Source organism: Mustelus asterias, chromosome 15 (genome assembly GCF_964213995.1).
Source record: "Mustelus asterias chromosome 15, sMusAst1.hap1.1, whole genome shotgun sequence".
In the NCBI taxonomy this organism is placed as follows: domain Eukaryota; kingdom Metazoa; phylum Chordata; class Chondrichthyes; order Carcharhiniformes; family Triakidae; genus Mustelus; species Mustelus asterias.
This window is the reverse complement of record NC_135815.1, coordinates 101,695,517-101,718,747: the sequence shown is the minus strand read 5'-3', so window position 1 is coordinate 101,718,747 and position 23,231 is coordinate 101,695,517. Positions and strand designations below refer to the sequence as shown.

Here is a 23,231-nt window from a genome sequence, read left to right as displayed (position 1 = left end):
CGGAGTGTGGCGACTAGGGGAATTTCACAGTAACTTCATTGCAGTGTTGATGTAAGCCTACTTGTGACTAATAAATAAACTTTATTTTAAACTTTGCTTGCTGCCCTACAGCCCATCAACACTTTGATTTTAAAATTCTCAATCTCTTTTTCAGTTCTTTCCTTGGTCTCCGCTCTCTGTCTTTCTCTCTATTCTCCTCCAAAACTCTGCATTCTCTGGCCTCTCGCGCATTCTCGATTTTAATCACTCCGTCATTAGCAGTTGTGTCCTCAGATGTCGGAATCCTAAAGCTCTAGAGTTCTCTCCCTTTCACCTCCCCCTCCTCCTTTGAAACACTCACTTTACATCTATCTCTGGCTGAGGTTTTGGTCACCGGTCCTTATCAATCAGCTGTTTAGTTTTGTAACCGCTCCACTGAACTGTCTTGGGATTCATAAAGGTGCGATATCGATGCGATTTGTTTGAAGTGTTTGGGCCTTTAGAGGGAGCCAACCTTTTGTGTTATTTTATAATGAACAATGATAACTTGAACATTTGACTTTTGGGTAATTTATTAAGCAATCAGATTAAATGTGTGATGTTGCACGTTTTCAATTCTTGCATTGACGCCACTAATTAAAACAGAAAATTATTATTTTCTTCACAGGAAACCCAAGAAAGAGGAATTTCTTAGTAAGGAAGCTGCCAAGGTGATAGCGAGCCTTCCAGACTTGTCGTTCATGCACGCCAAAGTGCTGATGTTCCCGACCACGCTAACACCTTTGGTAAGCTCCTGTCACAAGGCAGACTGAACGCTGGATCATAGTTTTATTTTCTGAACATTTTAAAATCAAACTTATTTTGGCTTTCTCAAAATAAAATAAAAACTAATCAGTCATTCGGGTGATTTGTTCGTACAACTGTTCTGGAGAGTTCTACAGACTGTACGATGCTGTTGTATATTTATTTATACTGAAGTGATTTAAGTGTTTATATTAGAAAAATCTGTAAATATCAGGTGGAAGGTTCATTTTGCAGATTAGTTATTTTCTTTCCGTTGCTGTGTTCGGTTGTACAAATTTGTTTTGTCAGCTAATTTGACAGGGATCGTTTTCACGCTGGCGTAACTGTGTTCAGATTCTAACAGCGGAATCCCGGTGGATTGTTTCATGTTGGGTTTTGTTACTTTCTCTGATGCGAATGAGGGCAGTTTCTTTTCAGACATTTCTGATAAAACGGCGTTGGGTTGCAGACGTTTCTTTGCTATTGCCATCTGCCGCATTTCATCAAACCAATGATCTGTCTAACGTGTACAAAATCAAGGTGACGCAGTTACCACTGAGGCCATTACTGAGGTGAAAACCCTGTTGCTTATTTAGGAAACCACTATCTAATAACAGTGCAGGCACCAGCGGAGCTCATCATCACTGAGATGCTGCATCTCACAAGCTTAAACTCATTGGGGGAATGAAGGACCAATATCTAAATGTCTTATTCGGATCCTTGCGGTCAACCTGATCTTTTGCTCATTATTTCTGCTTTATTTTGCCACTAATACATTTTATTGAGGATTTTGCACAGTGTAAAGACAAGGTGGACATAATAGTTTGCAGTGATTTGGGCTGTATGTACAGTAATAACTATGGATTGTAAATGTTGGTGAAATTCCTATGGAAAACCTCTGATACAAAGAAGAACCTACATAGGTTGATGTGCATGCCCAGGTTCTTTTATAACTGTAGTATGTAAATTTACTTTTAGAATACACAGAAAATAAAGAGATGATTTGAAAAGATGTTGTTCTGTGTTCTTCACTCTGACAGAAATGTCATCTAACGGCAACATTACAGGTTCAGGAAGAATTATTTGGGTGAAAGAACCTTTAATCTAATGCTCCGTTAATTGTACCCTGTGGTTTGCCAGTTCTATGCAGTTTAGTTCATTTTATTTTTAAAGTTTATTTATTTATTAGTCACAAGTAGGCTTACATTAACACTGCAATGAAGTTACTGTGAAAATCCCCTAGTCGCCAGACTCCGGCGCCTGTTCGGGTACACTGAGGGAGAATTTAGCACTGCCAATCCACCTAACCACGTCTTACGGACTGTGGGAGGAAACCCACGCAGACACGGGGAGAATGTGCACATTCCACACAGACAGTGATCCAAGCCGGGAATCGAACCCGGGTCCCTGGCACTGTGAGACAGCAGTGCTAACCACGGTGCCACGGTGCCGCAGTGGTCTTTAACGAGAAATGTAGCGTGTACTGGTTGTTGCTGATACTGATTCACTGAATGTTTCCATTGGTCTGTTAACCAGGGTTCCTGGGGATGTGAAATATTTTACACTCTTGGAAAAATGTTGCCCTCTGCTGTGCAGCTTTTGTCATGCAGTCTCATCCACAAATGCTATTTTGAATAAAATATCCTAACTAGTGCCAAACCTTTTGTTACAAGGGCCTGGATCTGTAAAGCGTAACCATTGAATGTACCATCTTATGATTCAAGTCTTTTTAAATCTGTCTAATTCAGATTAAATTTCATGTCCCAACAAACACTTAGGGGCGGCACAGTGGTTAGCACTGCTGCTTCACGGCTCCGGGGACCCGGGTTCAATTCCCAGCCTTGAGTCACTGTGAATTCTGCACATTCTCCCCGTGTCTGCGTGGGTTTCCTCCGGCTGCTCCGGTTTCCCCCCACAGTCTGAAAGACGTGCTGGTTAGGTGTATTGGTCATGCTAAATTCTCTCTGTGTACCTGAACAGGTGCCGGAGTGTGGTGGACTAGGGGATTTTCACAGTAACTTCATTGCAGTGTTAATGTAAGCCAACTTGCAACTAATAAATAAACTTTAAACGATCATTTCAGGAGCATGGCCTTTTTCTATTTAAAATGTTTCTCTCGCTGAGACGGCTCCAAGTTTTTTGATGTCAGCCAAACTGACCACATGATGTTTCTAAAACTGTCTGTCAGGTCAGAAGCACTCCATCTAGGAAACTTAGAATGCAAAATACTCTTATACTAACCTGTTGATCCCCAGCTTTTCCAGTTTTCCTCTGTCTAATCCTGCCATCCTCACTTTATTCCTCACATTTCACCCCGAATGTGGTTTGCAAACATTTAAGTTAAGGTTTTTTCAGTGCTACATGCACCATTCACCAGCGACTGAATATTTCCACTTTTAACACCAATCACACTGTTACTCACCGTGTCGCAGACACTCATAGATAAATATAACTTGAAGATTAATCTTTCATGCTGGCCTTTACTGTACAATACCCCTTTCACTCGCTGGAAAACAGCTTTTCAGTAAATTCTCAGATAATCTCCACAGTGCAGAGCCGGCGGGGGGGGTGGGGGCGGGGGCGGCGGACACAGAGTCTGGACTGCTCAGGAAAAAATGCTTGTTTTGCATTTTCATCACAGTGTTGAGTGACTCCAGTCCCGTCAGCAGATTCACTGAAATATCCACAAAATAAAAACAAAGTGATCAGAGTGAGAGGGAGCTTGTTAAGGGTGTTGTTCACATCCGTCTTTCAGAACTCTGAACTTTGTGCAATGTGTGAGCTCCTGCAACATCCTCTCTCACTGATGATTACTGAGCCCGAATGTGGTGTTGAAAATCATGAATGAAACGGTACAGGAAGCTGCCATTCGGCCCATCGCACCTGTGCTGGCTCTTTGAAAGAGTTATCCAGTTAGTCCCACTCCCCTGCTCTGTCCCCGCAGCCCTGCAGATTTTTAAAGTATTTATCCAATTCTCTTTATGAAGGTTCCTATTGGATCTGCTTCCACCGTCCTCTCGGGCAGCGCCTTCCGGATTACAATTCTCCTCATGTCGCCACGGGCATTTTTGAACAATCAGCTGACAGTTCTCTCTCCTGGTCACGGAACTTGCTGCCACCAGTACAGTTTATAATTACTCTTGGATTTCCAGACAAGATATTCTTATCGAACCCCTTCATGATTTTCAACAACTTTCAAATCTCCGTCTCTGCTCTACGGAGAGCAACCTGAATTTCTGCTTTTTCACTCTACCCTGCACCTTTTATTTTTGATTACCTGTCGGGGTTTTCAGTGCAGTTATACTGTCAGCTGCGTCTCAGTTGGCAGCTCTCTCTTCTTGAGTCCATAGATGGTACATTCAAATATCTTGGCTGACATACTGAGGGAGTGCTGCACTGTTGGTGCGGTCTTTCAACTGATACCCAGTCTTTAAACTAAAAGGAAAAGTGTGCTAATGATGTCCAGTTCAGATGAAATGCTAAGTGATTGATAGAAGATGCATAAACTTATCGACTGCATACCCCATGATGCTGGGTTTTAACTTCCTGGGGTAGGGGTCTGGGGAACCTGTGGTTTTTGTTTAGCACAGTCACTGCGTTTACCCGATTTGTGGGTTTCCTGACCAGTTAGATTGGCCATGGTGCCTCTCAAATCGATTTCCACCTCACTATTTAAAGAGACATCACCTGACATGAATTTTGATGGATTCTGCAGCTGGCAGTAGAGTTGGCGCGATGGAGTGGACGCGTTCCAAGGCTGCACCACCAGTGAAACCTCCCCGAACATGATGAAGAATCCTCGGGGAGATGCTGACGGGAGGAGGAGGCTTGCTGCTGAACTCAGGAAGGTGCTGCTGGAGGATGTGTGAGAGGACACCAGCAGGAAGTAATTGGTGCCAAAACATTGAATGTATTCAAGAGGTGGCTGGATATAGCACTTGGGGCGAATGAGATTGAAGGTTATGGGGGGGGAAGCAGGATAAGGCTATTGAGTCAGCCATGATTATAATGAATGGTGGAGCAGGCTCGAAGGGCCGAATGGCCTCCTCCTGCTCCTATCCTCTATGTTTCTAGGACAGGAGTGTGGGGTCATACGCGGGGATTCGATTCCAAAAGTGGTTTTAATAAGAGGGCAGGAGTCGTGTTAATATCGATGTAATTGAATAATTCACAAATTTAAATTGACAAACTGCTTCTCTAGAAGGGGATTCTGACGCTGCAGAGAAAGTGGATGGGAGCCAGGTGCTGTCTATCTCAGTGCTTCTAACCCACTCCTTCCTGTAAGTTAAAATTTCAGCCTTTACTGTCCTCCCTCAGCTTGCCTTAGGACGGTTATGGTGTGACAGGTGTGCAGTCCCAGTCAGACTCCACACCTGCCACTGTCCACGGAGCAGGGTAACAGCATGTCCAGGAATAAGGCCAAAGAAACACATACTGGCTGCCTTCCACCACATTTAGCCAAATTACAAAGTTAACAACTCTCTCCCAGGGCACCAGTGAGCACGATAAACCAGCTACTGAGATGGCCACCAGAATAGCTTCGGAAAGCTCTCCACATACACACGCAGGCAGCATTCACTGCTCACACACACACACACCTCACAATGTGAGGAATGGAACCAAGCAGAAACTGCTGAAGATAACGGACAACTCAGTTACCCACTCTGGAGAGAAACTGGTGCGTCAACAAGTCAGGTATGGATCCTCCATCAGAACAGAGTATACACCCGAGAGTGAGGCAAGAAATAATGAGAATGAGAAAGATGTGCATTTCTGTAGCCACTTTCACCACTTTAGGACATCCCAAAGCACTGAACAGTAGGCAGAGAAGTCTTGGAATGTGCTCTTTGCTGTAACCTCAGAATAGCCTTCCACTTTCTACCCTCTATAAACTTGAGATCATCCTAACTCCAGTTACCCGTGTTCTGACTTGCATAGTCTCATTTCTCCATCACTTCTTCCTCACTGATTTACTTTGCTTCCTGGTGAAGCAATGCTTTGATTTTAAAATTCTCACCCGTTTTCAATTGTCCTCATGACCTTGCCCCGCCCCATCTCTGCCATCGCCTCCGACCTCCCACCCCATCTCTGCAATCTCCTCTGACCCTTCCCCATCTCTGCAATCTCCCCCAACCCCCCTCCCCATCTCTTCAATCGCCTCCGACCCCCCCACCTGTGTAATCTCCCCCAACCCCCCTCCCCATTTCTGCAATCTCCTCCTCCACCCCTCCCCCATCTCTGCAATCTCCCCCAATCCTCCCCCATCTCTGTAATCTCCTCCAACCCCCTCCCCCATTACTGCAATCTCGTCCCATCCCCCCATCCCATCTCTGCAATCTCCCCCATCTCTGCAATCTCCTCCAAACCCCCCCACCCCATCTCTGCAATCTCCCCCAACCCTTCCCCCCCCAATCTCTGCAATCTCCTTCCACGCCCCTCCCCCATCTCTGCAAACTCCTCCAACCCTGCCAACCTCCCTCCTCTAAGACATTTCTTGCATCCTCTCTCTTTAATAAGATTTTTGTTGTATGCCCCAATATCTCCTTCACAGCTCAGTAACAGATTCTGAATCATCAACACTCAAGTGCCTTAAAACATTTTATTGTTGAAGGGAAGAGGCGTGCAGTGGAAAACTTTTTCATGCACTCATCAGAACGAATGCAAGAATACCAAATTTCAAAGGGAGCAATGATTATAACACAAGAATCATAAGAACTAGGATCAGGACTAGGCTGTTCAGCCCCTCGAGTCTGCTCTGCTATATATGGTCATGACTGATCTCATCTCGGCCTCATCTCCACTTTCCTGCCCGTTTCCCCATAACCCTTCATCCTGTTAACTAATTAAAAACCTATCGATCACCTCCTCAAATGTGTTTAGTGTTCCGGCCTCCACTGCGCTCTGGGATAGAGAATTCTGCAGATTCCCCACCCTTTCAGTGAAGTGATTCGTCCTCATTTCTGTTTTAAATCTGCCATCCCTTAGCCTAAAACTATGGCCTCTTGTTCCAGAATGTCCAACAAAGGGAAATATCAGCTCTGCGTCTACCCTGTCGATCCCCTTTAGCATCTGGTAGACCTCAATTAGATCTCCTCTCATTCTTCTAAACGCCAGTGAGTATTGGCATAAACTTGTCCATCTCTCTTCATAAAACAACCCTGTCATCCCTGGAATCAATTTACCGAACCTTCTCTGAACTGCCTCCAATGTATTTACATCCTTAAGTAAGGGAACCAAAACTGTGTGCAATCCTCCAGATGTTGTCTCTCCAATGTCCAATGCAGTTGCAATAGCATTTCCCCACTTTGCTCTATTCCATTAGCAATGAGTGCCAAATTCCAACAAAAACAGAAGATGCTGGAAAATCTGACAGCATCTGTGGAGAAAGAATAGAGCCAACGTTTCAGGATGACCCTTTGACAGAGCGAGTCAAAGGCCAAAATGCCATTTGCCTTCCTTATTACCAGCTGCTCCTACATACTAAATTAAAGTTTATTTATCATTGCCACAAGTAGGCTTACATTCACACTGCAATGAAGTTACTGTGAAAATCCCCTAGTCGCCTGTACAGGTACACGGAAGGAGAATTTAGCATAGCCAATGCACCTAACCAGCACATCTTTGGAGTGTGGGAGGAAACCTACGCAGACAATGTGCAAACTCCACATAGACAGTGACCCAAGCCGGGAATTGAACCCAGGTCCCTGGGCGCTGTGGGGCAGCAGTGCTAACCACTGTGCTGCCCACTAACTTTCAGCGATTCATAAATGAGTTCACCCAGATCTCTCTGCACTGAAGCATTTTGAAGTTTCTCTCCATTTTGATAAGTTGCCTTTTTATTCCAAATGGATAATCTGACACTTATCCACGTTAAATATCATATGTCACATTTTGGCCCACACGTCTAACCTATCATTATCCGTTTGTGAATTTCGTATTTCCTCTTGGCAACTTGTAGCGATTATACTGCATAAAACAGAGTGTTGATTGGCTGGCAAGTCAGATCTGATTGGTCAAGATGACATGGTGACTGCACCCGGGTGCGACTGCCCCCCCCCCCCCCCCCCCCTGCTCCGTGCTTTTGTTTGTTCTCGGGATTGTTCAGTAAATGCTGTCCAATCATGGAATGACACCTGATGTGAGTATCTGAGTTCTGAAGTGCAGGCTAGTTGGATATGTTCACAACAGGCAGAATACTGACCTCATCCAGCCAGTTTGCGCTCCAAAACACACAATAATGTCCAATGTTATCCAATAATTTTAGACTGCCCTACCCAAAGGTATGGGATTCTAAAACTAGAGGACATAGGTTTAAGATGTGAGGGGAGAGATACAAAAGTGTCCAGATGGGCAATTTTTTCACACACAGTATGGTGAGTGTCTGGAACAAGCTGCCAGAGGTAGTAGTAGAGGCGGGTACAATTTTGTCTTTTAAAAAGCATTTAGACAGTTACATGGGTAAGATGGGTACAGAGGAATATGGCCAAATGCGGGCGATTGGGACAAGCTTAGTGGTTTAAAAAAAAGGGCGGCATGGTCAAGTTGGGTTGTAGGGCCTGTTTCCATGCTGTAAACCTCTATGACTCTGTGATTCCATGTTTGGGCAGCATTTGAGGCACAATCCTGAGTGTGCCGAGGATTACATTGACAGTAATCATAAATTGGTTGTTGATGTAGCTCAGCTACACCTGCTGGAAGCCACATTTATTCACACACACGGAGCTGTTCTCTGAAAGCAAAAGGAACATGTCCAGGAATTGGATCTGTTTTGAATGAACAAAAGCACTGGACAATTTGTCAGTTCAACATCTTGACCAGTCCATAAGATATAGGAGCAGAATTAGGCCACTCAGCCCATCAACTCTGCTCCGCCATTCAATCATGGCTGATATTTTTCTCATCCCCATTCTCCTGCCTTCACCCCGTAACCCTTGATCCCCTTATTAATCAAGAACCTATCTATCTCTGACTTAAAGACACTCAGTGGCCTGGCCTCCACAGCCTTCTGCAGCAAAGAGCTCCACAGATTCATCACTCTCTGGCTGAAGAAATTCCTCCTCATCTCTGTTTTAAAGGATCGTCCCTTTACCCTGAGGCTGTGCCCTCTGGTTCTAGTTTTTCCTACTAGGCGGATTGTTGTAGACAATGCTGCCACAGTCAACAATTCCATGTTTATCTATGAGTCACAAGTAGGCTTACATTAACACTGCAATGATGTTAGTGTGAAAATCCCCTAGTCACCGCACTCCGGCATCTATTCGGGTACACTGAGGGAGAATTTAGCACAGCCAATGCACCTAACCAGCTCGTCTTTTGGACTGTGGGAGGAAACCGAAGCACCCGGAGGAAACCCACACAGACACGGGGAGAAAGACTCTGCACAGACAGTGACCCAGGCCGGGAATTGAACCCAGGTCCTTAGCGCTGTGAGGCAGCAGTGCTAACCACCATCTAGAAATGAATGCTAACATTGAATTTGCCTTCCTAACTGCCAACTGAACCTGCACGTTAACCTTAAGAGAGTCAGGGCTGCCTTGCCAACCAATCACCATCCCCTTTCTCATGTAGTATAAATTGTTGTTCCCTTTGAAATTTGGTATTCTTGTATTTGTCCTGAAGAGTGCAAGGCAGAAGGTTTCAACAGCATGACGCAGTTTGTCAGCAATGCTAAAGTTCTATCCCACCGAGCGACTATTTAAAATGTTTTAACATTGAAGGCAGGAGATAAATCCGAGTCATTTCCGAAACACAGCAAGCAATGTGCGCACAGCAGGATCCCGTAAATTATAATTATGTTTTAGCGCTGCGGACTTCCTTGGATGGTTGAATTAAGATGAGTTGAATGGTCTTCCTCATCCTGCAACCTGTTTGTTTCTCTCTATGGATCACTCTGTACTGTCACTCTGGCCCACATGAGGGAGCTCCAACACATCACTGCCAAACAATCAATTAAAGATCAGGAATTTCACTGGTGGATCCAATAGGACATTCCGCAGAACCGGACACTTCACCACTTCCATCCTCCGTAGATTCGCCCTCATCGAGATAGAAACATTCCAATCTTCATGAACAAAATCCAAGCCGGGAGGTTAAATGCCAAATGTTTTCTAATTTCATAGCCAAGAATTTACATCCCTGGTTTCTGCTTTCTTTTCCTTTTGGGAAGCTGTTGAGTTTCACTAGGATCTCATCCCCAGTATTCCACCAACCTCTCACTCCGGGTGTCTGAGAGTGGATGCTGAGAACAAGTTTCCTCTTGTGGGGGTAGGGCTTGGGTGGGATTGTGGTCGGTGCAGACTCGATGGGCCGAATGGCCTCCTTCTGTACTGTAGGGTTTCTATGATTCTATGGGAGAGGCTGGAACCAGGGACACAGTTTAAAAATAAGGCGGCTCCCTTTTAAGATGGAGATGAGGATTGTTTCTCTCTCTGGGAGGGTTGAACGTCTGGAACTCTACCTCAGAGAGGGATGGGGGCCGGGCCATTGAATAGTTTTACGGCAGAGGGTAGATAGAGTCTTGATTAAGAAGGAGGCAAAGGTTATTGGGGATAGGTAGTGTCGCGACCACTATTAGATCAGACATGATCTTATTGAATGGCGGGGCAGGCTCGAGGGGCCGAATGGCCTACTGCTCCTGATTTGTGTGCCTGTATAACAGCACTGAGGAGAATTGGGCAGGTTCCTGGTTGAAAGGATACCATTGTTGTGTTTGACTCTGATTCTATCCGCGGTAAACTGAATTTTAGCAGCGACCTTTACAGAGCGATGGCAGAATGGTGGGAGATTCAAGCAGAAAATGACCATTTGACCCATTGGGATGTGTTTTCTCTCCCCAAGTCTGTATCGTTGGCTTTCAGTGTAAATCTATATATCTCATAGACATGCATGGTGGCACAGTGGTTAGCACTGCAGCGCCAGGGGCCCGGGTTCGATTCCCGGCTTGGGTCACTATCTGTGCAGAGTCTGCACTTTCTCCCCGTGTCTGCGTGGGTTTCCTCCGGGTGCTCCAGTTTCCTCCACAGTCCGAAAGACTTGCTGGTTAGGTGCATCAGCTATGCTAAATTGACCCTCAGTTGTACCCAAACAGGTGCTGGAGTGTGGCGACTAGGGGATTTTCACAGTAACTTCATTGCAGTGTTAATGTAAGCCTACTTGTGACTAATAAATAAACTTTAAACTTTCACTGAACCAACTCCTCTCTGTCATCTTAAAGTTCTTTCTACAATAAGGTGACAACACACATTAACATTGAAACTTATTCCAAAGCATGCCACCCTGCTGCAAGGAATACACAGAGGCTGAGAGGGAGAGTCAGGAAATTATACACTCAAAGATACAACTGGGATGGATGATGTCACCTGTCAAGGGGGTGGGGGCGGAGGATTGGACAGTCCTTTCCTGGGGTTGGGGTCTCCCAAAGTGACAGAGCAGGAGATGGAAAGAGTCGTCGAGACTGGACAGAGAGAAGTGGGAATGGGATGTGTTGGCGGGCAGGCCACTGGAGAAGGGTGTTTGCTACTTTATCAGACACACCCGTTGTTACAAATAATTCCAGAGCTGTAACCTCCAGCCTCAACTACACTGCTTACAAACTGATGATGGCCTTCCAAACCACAGGTGCGTTTATTGCTGTGTCACCTCACACTCAAACGATTGGAGTTATCTGAACTTCCCTTTACACTGCCGTCAGACTCCAGCTAGATACTCTTGCAAGTTTCATTCAACGACCTTGAGCTGCGGCACTCAGGAAAAAGGCTGTTTGACTATCGTCAAATATTTGTATGATTAATAAACTAAAGTGCTCAAAGGAGACAGAAAGAACAAGGTGTTACAATGCACAGATTCTTTCTCCTCCCAGCTTTCACCCGTGCTGATATCCAAGAGATTAATCCTTCATTTTTGGAGATTTCAGGGCAATCTGGGGACTGGGAAACCTGGTTCCTGGCCCCGAGCTCGTGCTCAGCATCAACATCAAAGTAAATGTTCCATTTTTAATACAGTAAGAAGTCTCACAACACCAGGTTAAAGTCCAACAGGTTTATTTGGTAGCACAAGCCACTAGCTTTCGGAGCGCTGCTCCTTCGTCAGGTGAGTGGGAGTTCTGTTCACAAACAGGGCATATATAGACACAAACTCAATTTACAGAATAATGAATAATGATTGGAATGCGAGTCTTTACAGGTAATCAAGTCTTAAAGATACAGACAATGTGAGTGGAGAGAGCGTTCAGCACAGGTTAAAGAGATGTGTATTGTCTCCAGCCGGGACAGTTAGTGAGATTTTGCAAGTCCAGACAAGTCGTGGGAGTTACAGATAGTGTGACATGAACCCAAGATCCCGGTTGAGGCCGTCCTCATGTGTGTGGAACTTGGCTATGGTTCATGTCACACTATCTGTAACCTCCACGACTTGTCTGGGCTTGCAAAATCTCACTAACTGTCCTGTCTGGAGACAATACACATCTCTTTAACCTGTGCTTAATGCTCTCTCCACTCACATTGTCTGTACCTTTAAGACTTGATTACCTGTAAAGACTCGCATTCCAACCATTATTTTGTAAATTGAGTTTGTGACTTTATGTGCCCTGTTTGTGAACTGAAATCCCACTTACCTGACGAAGGAGCAGCGCTCCGAAAGCTAGTGGCTTTTGCTACCAAATAAACCTGTTGGACTTTAACCTGGTGTTGTGAGACTTCTTACTGTGTTTACCCCAGTCCAACGCCGACATCTCCACATCCTGTTTGATGAACCCAGGAATTTGGCTGCCTTTGTCTTGAGTTATTACAGATTCTGAGCTTTCTTGTTCCTGTTTATTTTCTCTCTCCTTCAGCAGAATAAAATCTCGGAATATCTCGGGAAAATTGAAGAATTGTATTCCGAGCATCGGCTGTTTCCTCTGCACCATCCTCAGTCCCAGTGAATCAGAGATTGATCCATTTTAGGTTCTGCCAATATTTTCCCCATTTTCCAGTTGCAGCTGTTTGTAATTTCAATCACTTCTTGCAGAACATCTCATTCTCACTTCCACTATCATTTGTCAAAGCTGATATTAAATATTTCCACAACGACACTCCCTCCCTCACCCCCAGTGTGCCTGTTCTCTATTCAACACACACTCAACCATTAATGTTTTGTGCCTCATCAGTACAGACCAGTATTTATTATTTTATTTATTTATTGGTGTCACAAGTAGGCTTACATTGACACTGCAATGAAGTTACTGTGAAAACCCCTTAGTCGACACACTCCGGCGCCTGTTCGGGTACACTGAGGGAGAATTTAGCCAGTGCACCCTAACCAGCACATCTTTTAGACTATGGGAGAAAACCAGAGCATCCGGAGGAAACCCACGCAGACACGGGGAGAATGTGCAAACTCCACACAGACAGTGACCTGAGTCGGAAATCGAACCCGGGGCCCTGGCGCTGTGAGACAGCAGTGCTAACCACTGTGCCACTCTTGCCCACTGTGCCATGGGAACCCTGGGAGATTATTCCCATGCCAGAGCAGTCAAGCCAGTTGTCTACAGTTTAGCCTCACTGACAGATTTGAAGCAATAATTTCTGAATTTGTTAGTTAGAAGAGGTGAAAGGTGTTTGGCTGGTGTTGACTCATCTCAGTGCTGGAAACAAGCCCCCTCCCGAAGGAAATGAAACCCCAAGCTAAATTGGGAACATTAACTTGATGGCGACCTTGACTAGATTAGGATTGTTTTCGCTGGAGTTCAGATGAATGGGGCGGGGGGCGGGGGGTGGGGGGGGTGGGGGGGAGGGATCTCATAGAGACTTATAAAATTCTAATAGGAATAGAGTAAAATTCTATCAGGATGTTCCCGATGGTGGGGGGAGTCCAGAACCAGGGGGTCACAGTCTGAGGATTGGGGGTAGACCATTTATGTTGCCATTCACATCTTAATGACATTTGTTTCCAGATTTCCCTGGGACTGACAACCAGCCGTTTTGTACTGGTGGAACACCCACATTCCCAGTCCACCCACCAGAGACTACTGCTGTCTTGTTCTTCTTTGAAACATTTGAACCAGGCGACCGCTAAACTTTCACCATCTCTCACAGAGGAGAAGGCACCATCATTCGACATTGGACAGATTCATCGAGATAGGCCAGTTTATTCTGTCTCGATGAATATTTACACACAGATTATTGCACCAACCCTACTCCAGCAGAGAGAAAATGCCAAGATAAATAATGAAGAAAGAATATTCACTCCAAAGATAATAAGAGCAGGGCTCAGATTAATCAAAGTGTTGTTTAGATTAAGAGCTGGAATTCTTTGACATAGCTGCTTTATTCTTTATTGACACCAGGTTAAAGTCCAACAGGTTGGACTTTAATCTGGTGTTGTTAGATTCCTTACTTTGTTTACCCCAGTCCAACGCTGGCATCTCCACATTATTCTTTATTGTACAAGTTAGACTAGACTGCTCACTCGCAGAGGAGACAGAACGGCAGAGCGACACACAGTATGAAGAGAGGTTGACTAGGTTAGGATTATTTTCTCTGGAGTTCAGACGAATGAGAGGGGATCTCATAGAGACTTATAAAATTCTAACAGGACTAGACAGGGTAGATGCAGGGAGGGTGTTCCCGATGGTGGGGGGAGTCCAGAACCAGGGGTCACAGTCTGAGGATTCGGGGTTGACCATTTAGGACGGAGGAGACATTTCTTCACCCAAAGAGTGGTGAGCCTGTGGAATTCATTACCACAGGAAGTAGTTGATGCCAAAACATTGAATGTATTCGAGAGGCGGCTGGATGTAGCACTTGGGGCGAATGGGATCAAAGGTTATGGGGAGAAAGCAGGATTAGGCTATTGAGTTGGACAATCAGCCATGATCGAGATGAATGGTGGAGCAGGCTCGAAGGGCAGAATGGCCTCCTCCTGCTCCTATTCTCTATGTTTCTATGACACACTGTACAGGGAATAATCAGGGGGATGGGACAGGAAGAGAGAGGGAATGAGACAGAGGAAATAGAAAATGAATAATCGCATTGTTCTGGCATTCAGCCCATTGTGCTGTGCTGTTTGAACGAGCTGTCCAGTTAGTCCCAATCTATTTGCTCATTCCCCAGAGAACCGCAATGAGATTTTTCTTCATTACTTGTCCAATTCCCTTTTCAAAATTATTATTGAATCTGCTTCCACCGCCCTTTGGGCAGCGCCTTCCAGCTAATGAACTCACTCTGGATCAGACCCAAACTCTGCAGTCCTGCCACATCCAGTCGAGAATGGTGGTGGACAATTAAACAACTCACTGGAGGAGGCTCCACAGATATCCCCACCGTCAATGATGGAGGAGCCCAGCGCATCAGTACAAAAGATAAGCCTGAAGCATTCGCAGCAATCTTCAGGCAGCAGTGCCAAGTGGATGATCCATCTCGGCCTCCTCCAGTGGTCCCCGGCATCATGATGCCAGTCTCCAGCCAATTCGGTTCACTCCACGTGATATCAGGAAATATCTGCAAAGGCAACGGGCCCTGATAACATTCCGGCAATAGAACTGAAGACTTGTGCTCCAGAACTTGCCGCTCCCTTAGCCAAGTTCCAGTACAGTTACAACACTGGCATCTACCGCCAATGTGGGAAAACTGCCCGGGTATATCCTGTACACAATAAACAGGACAAATGATGGAAGGCGTCATCATCAACAGTGCCAACAAGTGGCACATACTTAGCAATAACCTGCTCAGTGACGCCCAGTTTGGGTTTTGCCAGGGTTACTCAGCTCCTGACCTCATTACAGCCTTGGTTCAAACATGGACAGAAGAGCTGAATTCCAGAGGTGAGCTGAGAGTGACAGCCCATCAAGGAGCCCGAGTGAAACTGGAGTCAATGGGAATCAAGGGAAAACCCCCTACTCGTTGAAGTCATACCCGGTACAGAGGAAGATGGTTGTGGTTGTGGAGGGTCAATCATCTCAGCTCCAGGACATCACTGCAGGAGTCCCTCAGGGGAGTGTCCGAGACCCAACAATCTTCAGCTGCTTCATCAATGACCTTCCCTCCATCATAAGGTCAGAAGTGGGGATGTTCGCCGATGATTGCACAATGTTCAGCACCATTTGCGACTCCTCAGATACTGAAGCAGTCCATGTCCATACGCAGCAAGACCTGGACAATATCCAGGCTCGGGCTGACAAGTAACAATCACGTCACACAAGTGCCAGGCAATGACCATCTCCAAGAAGAGAGGATCTAACTCTCGCCCCCCTCGACATTCAACGATATTACCGTTGCTGAATCCCCTGCTGTCAACATCCTGGGAGATACCATTAACCAACAAAAACAGAAAATGCTGGAAAATCTCAGCAGGTCTGACAGCATCTGTGGGGAGAGAACGGAGCCAACGTTTCGAGTCTGGACGACCCGTTGTCAGAACTGAGAGCAAAGAGAATCAGTGGAGATTTATACTATAATGGTGGGGGCAGAGGGGCAGGAGGTGGAATGGGACAAAGGGAATGTAAATGAGGATACAGGAGGCTGAGAAGGTGCTAAACGTGTCCATTAAGTGATGAGAATGTGTGAATGGCAGAACAATGGAATAGTGGAACTTTTATTACCATTGACCAGACACCGGAAATCAGAAACTGCACTGGGAAAGCCATCCGACTGCTGTGGCTGTCAGACCAGGTCAGAGAACAAAGAACAATACAGCACAGGAACAGGCCCTTTGGCCCTCCAAGCCCGTGCCGCTCCCTGGTCCAAACTAGACCATTCTTTTGTATCCCTCCATTCCCACTCCGTTCATGTGGCTATTTAGATAAGTCTTAAACGTTCCCAGTGTGTCCGCCTCCACCACCTTGCCCGGCATTCCAGGCCCCCACCACCCTCTGTGTAAATCTGTGTTAAACCTCCCCCCCTTCACCTTGAACCTATGACCCCTCGTGAACGTCACCACCGACCTGGGGAAAATCTTCCCACCGTTCACCCTATCTATGCCTTTCATAATTTTATACACCTCTATTCGGTCACCCCTCATCCTCCGTCTTTCCAGGGAGAACAACCCCAGTTTACCCAATCTCTCCTCATAACTAAGCCCCTCCATACCAGGCAACATCCTGGTAAACCTCCTCTGCACTCTCTCCAAAGCCTCCACGTCCTTCTGGTAGTGTGGCGACCAGAACTGGACGCAGTACTCCAAATGCGGCCGAACCAACGTTCTATACATCTGCAACATCAGACCCAACTTTTATACTCTATGCCCCGTCCTATAAAGGCAAGCATGCCATATGCCTTCTTCACCACCTTCTCCACCTGTGACGTCACCTTCAAGGATCTGTGGACTTGCACACCCAGGTCCCTCTGCGTATCTACACCCTTTATGGTTCTGCCATTTATCGTATAGCTCCTCCCTACATTATTTCTACCAAAATGCATTACTTCGCATTTATCAGGATTGAACTCCATCTGCCATTTCTTTGCCCAAATTTCCAGCCTATCTATATCCTTCTGTAGCTTCCGACAATGCTCCTCACTATCTGCAAGTCCTGCCAATTTTGTGTCGTCTGCAAACTTACTGATCACCCCAGTTACACCTTCTTCCAGATCGTTTATATAAATCACAAACAGCAGAGGTCCCAATACAGAGCCCTGCGGAACACCACTAGTCACAGAGGTTAGGAATACTGCGGCGAGTAACTCACCTCCTGACTGCCTCAGGGGGACGGCGCAGCCAGAGAGAGGGGGGAGAGAGAGCGGCACAGGCAGAGGGGGGAACACGCAGCCAGCGTACTGAGTGCACAGCATCCAGGATTCCAGCCGGGGCCCAGAGGCAGGGATCCAGCCAAGAGGAAAATGGAAGTGCGTAAAGATGAGAATGATCTGGCAGAGTTCTGACAAAGATCCTGACTCCCCAAAGCCTATCCACCATCTACAAGGCACCAGTCAGGAGTGTGAAGGAATACTCCCCACTTGCCTGGATGAGTGCGGCTCCGACAACACTCGAGGAAAACCATCCAGGATAAAGTAGCCCCGCTTGATTGCTACCCCTTCCATAAACATTCACTCCCTCCACCACTAATACAGAGTGGCAGCCGTGTGTACCGTCTACAAGATGCACTGCAGCAACTCACCAAGGCTCCTCAGACAGAACCTTCCAAATCTGTGACCTCTTCCATCTAGAAGGACAAGAACAGCAGAATCTGGGAACACCCCCACCTGGAGGTTCCCCTCCGAGTCACTCACCATCCCGACTTGGAAAACAATCACCGTTTCTGCACTGTTGCTGGGTCAAAATCCCGGAATTCCCTCTCTAACAGCATTGTGGGTGAAAAAAATAAACCTGTTGGACTTTAACCTGGTGTGAGGCTGTGCCCATCCCAACCCAACGCTGGCATCTCCACATCATGGCTCCTACAAGAGGTAATAACAGTATGGTGTAACGGGCAGATTTGTTAAAAATGAAATCTGTGGGAGGAATGAGGTGAGGCAACATGAAATAAAAGTTACAATTCAAACAGACACCAGAAAAGAAAGACCCGAGGCAGCGAGCAGGGATTCTGTGGCTCTCGAGGGCCATTAGAAACTGGTGATGAATGCTGGCCTGGTGGTGTCCACATCCTGTGAAAGAATTAAAAATCTGTTAACAAAATGTTCTCCGGTTCTTTCCCAATCACTTTCAATCCAAACGAGGCACGAAAAGGTCAAAGGTGGAAAAACAGGACAAGGGAAGACCTGCAGAGGGCAGCAAGGAGCTCCCCACAACCTCCCCCCCCATTGGACAAGAGGGAGTGGCAGAGAATTCAACCGGCTTTACAGAAAAACAATGAACAACACAGCCAGAGGGGGGGGGGAGGGGGACACGGCGCAGCCAGAGGGGGGGACACGGTGCAGCCAGAGGGGGGGGAGGGGGACACGGCACAGCCAGAGGGGGGGGAGGGAGGGGGACACGGCGCAGCCAGAGGGGGGGACACGGTGCAGCCAGAGAGGGGGGGGAGGGGGACACAACACAGCCAGAGGGGGGGGGGGGACACGGCGCAGCCGGGGGGGGGGGGGGAGACACGGTGCAGCCAGAGGGGGGGGAGGGGGGGACACGGCACAGCCAGAGGGGGGGGAGGGGGGGACACGGCACAGCCAGAGGGGGGGACACGGCGCAGCCAGAGGGGGGGGAGGGGGGGACACGGCACAGCCAGAGGGGGGGACACGGCGCAGCCAGAGGGGGGGAGGGGGGGACACGGCGCAGCCAGAGGGGGGGGGACACGGCGCAGCCAGAGGGGGGGGGACACGGCGCAGCCAGAGGGGGGGGGACACGGCGCAGCCAGAGGGGGGGGGGACACGGCGCAGCCAGAGCGGGGGGACACGGCGCAGCCAGAGGGGGGGGACACGGCGCAGCCAGAGGGGGGGGGGACACGGCGCAGCCAGAGCGGGGGGACACGGCGCAGCCAGAGGGGGGGGGGACACGGCGCAGCCAGAGGGGGGGGGGACACGGCGCAGCCAGAGGGGGGGGACACGGCGCAGCCAGAGGGGGGGGACACGGCACAGTCAGAGGGAGGGGACACGGCGCAGCCAGAGGGGGGGGGACACGGCGCAGCCAGAGGGGGGGGACACGGCGCAGCCAGAGGGGGGGGACACGGCGCAGCCAGAGGGGGGGGACACGGCGCAGCCAGAGGGGGGGGACACGGCGCAGCCAGAGGGGGGGGACACGGCGCAGCCAGAGGGGGGGGACACGGCGCAGCCAGAGGGGGGGGACACGGCACAGCCAGAGGGGGGGGACACGGCACAGCCAGAGGGGGGGGACACGGCGCAGCCAGAGGGGGGGGGACACGGCGCAGCCAGAGGGGGGGGACACGGCGCAGCCAGAGGGGGGGGACACGGCGCAGCCAGAGGGGGGGGACACGGCGCAGCCAGAGGGGGGGGACACGGCGCAGCCAGAGGGGGGGGGACACGGCGCAGCCAGAGGGGGGGGACACGGCGCAGCCAGAGGGGGGGGACACGGCGCAGCCAGAGGGGGGGGACACGGCGCAGCCAGAGGGGGGGGACACGGCGCAGCCAGAGGGGGGGGACACGGCGCAGCCAGAGGGGGGGGACACGGCGCAGCCAGAGGGGGGGGACACGGCGCAGCCAGAGGGGGGGGACACGGCGCAGCCAGAGGGGGGGGACACGGCGCAGCCAGAGGGGGGGGACACGGCGCAGCCAGAGGGGGGGGACACGGCGCAGCCAGAGGGGGGGGACACGGCGCAGCCAGAGGGGGGGGACACGGCGCAGCCAGAGGGGGGGGACACGGCGCAGCCAGAGGGGGGGGACACGGCGCAGCCAGAGGGGGGGGACACGGCACAGCCAGAGGGGGGGGACACGGCACAGCCAGAGGGGGGGGACACGGCACAGCCAGAGGGGGGGGACACGGCACAGCCAGAGGGGGGGGGGACACGGCACAGCCAGAGAGGGGGGGGTGGGACACGGCACAGCCAGAGGGGGGGAGGACACGGCGCATCTAGGGGGGGCACGGTGCAGCCAGAGCTGGGGGGGGGGGGGGAGGGAGGGGTGGCGCAGCCAAAGCGGAGGCCGGTGCGGGGGAACGGCACAGCCAGCGTACTGAGTGCACAGCACCCAGAATTCCAGCCGGGGCCCAGAGGCCGGGATCCAGCCAAGAGGAAAATGGAAGTGCGTAAAGATGAGAATGATCTGGCAGAGTTCTGACAAAGATCCACAAAACACTCTCCAAACAAGCAGAAAGAGACTGGGGCCCCGGGCATTGGTTACACTGAAAGATAACGTAGTAAATATTGATTGTCAGTTCAGGGTGAATCAGCTTTTAAAGCATCCATTTTTTTTAATAACTCACTTCCAAAATCTAATCACATTCTACTTTGTATCTTAAAAAAGTAAAGTTTATTTATTAGTCACAAGTAGGCTTACATTAACACTGCAATGAAGTTACTGAGAAAATCCCCTAGTCTCCACACTCCGGCGCCTGTTTGGGTCAGTACACCTAACCAGCAAGTCTTTCAGAACATGGGAGGAAACCCACGCAGACACGATGAGGCGATGGTCTAGTGGTATTGTCGCTGGACAATTAATCCAGAAACTCAGCTAATGTTCTGGGGACCCGGGTTCGAATCCCACCACGGCAGATGGTGGGATTTAAATTCAATTTTTAAAAAATCAGGAATGAAGAATCTACTGATGACCATGAAACCATTGTCAGTTGTCGGAAAAACCCATCTGGTTCACTAATGTCCTTTAGGGAAGGGAATCTGCCGTCCTTACCCAGTCTGGCCTACATGTGACTCCTGACCCACAGCAATGTGGTTGATTCTCACCTGCCCTCTGAACAAGGGCAACTAGGGATGGGCAATAAATGCTGGCCCAGCCAGCGGTGCCCATGTCCCACAAATGAATTTAAAAAAATCACAGACAGTGACCCAAGCCGGGAATTGAACCCAGGCACTGTGAGGCAGCAGTGATAACCATTGTGCCACCATGCCACCCTATCAGATCAGTTTACTGAGAGTAACTCACCTCCCGACTCCCCAAAGCCTGTCCACCATCTACAAGACACAAGTCAGGAGTGTGATGGAATAGGAACGCAGGATTTGAAAGCGGGGTAGGCCAATCAGCCCCTCGAATCTAGTTGTGCCCTCAATCCCACTTCCTTGTTGACCTCCCATTACCCTCAACTTCCTTCTATCAAAAATCAATCCAACTCTATCTTGAATATATTCAACAACCAAATCTCTGCTACTCTCTGGGGAAGAGAGTTCCACAGACTAATGACCCTCAGAGAAAATATATTCTAATTTCCTGGAATAATGCAGCTCCAGCAACACTCAAGAAGCTCAACAGCATCCAGGACAAAGCAGGCCGCTTAATTAGTGCCCCTTCCACCACCTTCAACATTCACTCCCTCCATCACCAACACACAGTCACAGCAGTGTGTACCATCTACAAGGTGCACTGCAGCAACACTCTTAGCACAGGCAGCAGAGATAGTGGTTATAATATTCCAAAATTCCATGGATTCTGAAAAGGTTCCAGTGGTTTGGAAAAAGGCTAATGAAATGACCTTATTGAAAAAGGAAACTAAAGAGTAGTTAGTTTAGTGTCTGTCAGTGAGAAATTCTTGGAATCCATTATTAAGGAAGTAATAACAGGACATTTGGAAATTCAAAACGTAATCCATCCGAGTCAGCGTGGTTTTCTGAAGGGTAAAGTGTGTTTGACTCATTTGCTCGAGTCTTTGAAGATGTAATGAGCCAAATGGATAATGGGGATCCTGTAGATGTAGTATATCTGGACCTCCAGAAGGGGTTTGATAAGGTGCCGCTCAGAAGGTTAATACAAAAGGTAAGATCACATGGGGTTGGGGGTAATTTATGGGCTCGGAGAGAGGATAAATCGGTCTTTCTCGGGTTGGCAAGATTTAATTAGTGGAGCGCCACAGGGTTTGGTCGCAGGCCCCCAACTATTTACAATCAATGTTGATGACTTCGATGCAGGGATAGAGGGTACAATAGCCAAATTTGCAGATGACACTAAAATAGATGGGATATTAAGTAGCAAATAAGGAAATAATAAATTTATAAACGGATATGGATAGGTTAGGTGAGTGGGCCAAAGTTTGGCAGCTGGAGTTTAAATTGGGTAAGTGTGAGGTTATAGGTCAAAGGAATGGAGAGAAATTTCAAAATGCTTCAGTGCAGAGGGACCTGGGTGTCCTTGTGCATGAATCACAGAAAGTTAGTATGCAGGTGCAGCAGGTAAGGAGGAAGCAAATGGAATAGAATGTACAAGTAGGGAAATGCTATTGCAGCTTTACAAGGCATTGGGGAGCCACATCTGGAATATTGTGGGCTGTTTTGGTCCCCTTCAGAATGACAATACATTAGAGGCGGTTCAGAGAGGCTTCACTGGATTGGTGAAAGATTTCTCTTACAAAGAGAGATGAGCAGTTTAAGCTGATACTCTCTGGAGTTTAGAAGAATGTGAAGATCCAATTGAAGTGGATATGATAAAGGGGATTGACAGGTTAGACATAGAGCTGATGTTTCCCCTTGTTGGGCATTCTGGAACAAGAGGCCATAGTTTTAGGCTAAGGGCTGGCAGATTTAAAACAGAAATGAGGAGGAATCACTTCACTGAAAGGGTGGTGAATCTGCGGAATTCTCTATCCCAGAGTGAGGTGGAGGCCGGAACACTAAACACATTTGAGGAGGTGATCGATAGGTTTTGAATTAGTAACAGGATGAAGGGTTATGGGGAGCAGGAAGGAAGGTGGGGATCAGGCTTAGATGAGATCAGTCACAATGGTATTGAATGGCAGAGCAGGCTCGAGGGGCTGAATGGCCTACTCTGGCTCCTGGTTCTTATGTACTCACCAAGGCTCCTTCGACAGCAGTGAAGATTCTGAATTAGCCTCCGAGATGGTCCAGGCAAGCTTCAGTTGTAGAAAGAGTTACCAAATGCACTCACCACCATCTTCTCAAGGGGCAATTAGGGATGGGAAATAGATACTGG

General features: G+C 48.3%; 1 protein-coding gene across 1 annotated transcript in view; it reads left to right on the top strand.

Moving 5' to 3' along the window:
* Positions 1-1,768, top strand: part of LOC144504698 (aftiphilin-like) — a 62,448-nt gene extending 60,680 nt beyond the window's left edge. Inside the window, exon 9 of the mRNA XM_078230419.1 lies at positions 647-1,768. Within this exon, the coding sequence (XP_078086545.1) occupies positions 647-791 (145 nt within the window). The 3' untranslated portion in view covers positions 792-1,768. The remainder of the gene's footprint in view (positions 1-646) is intronic.
* Positions 1,769-23,231: the final 21,463 nt, after the last annotated feature.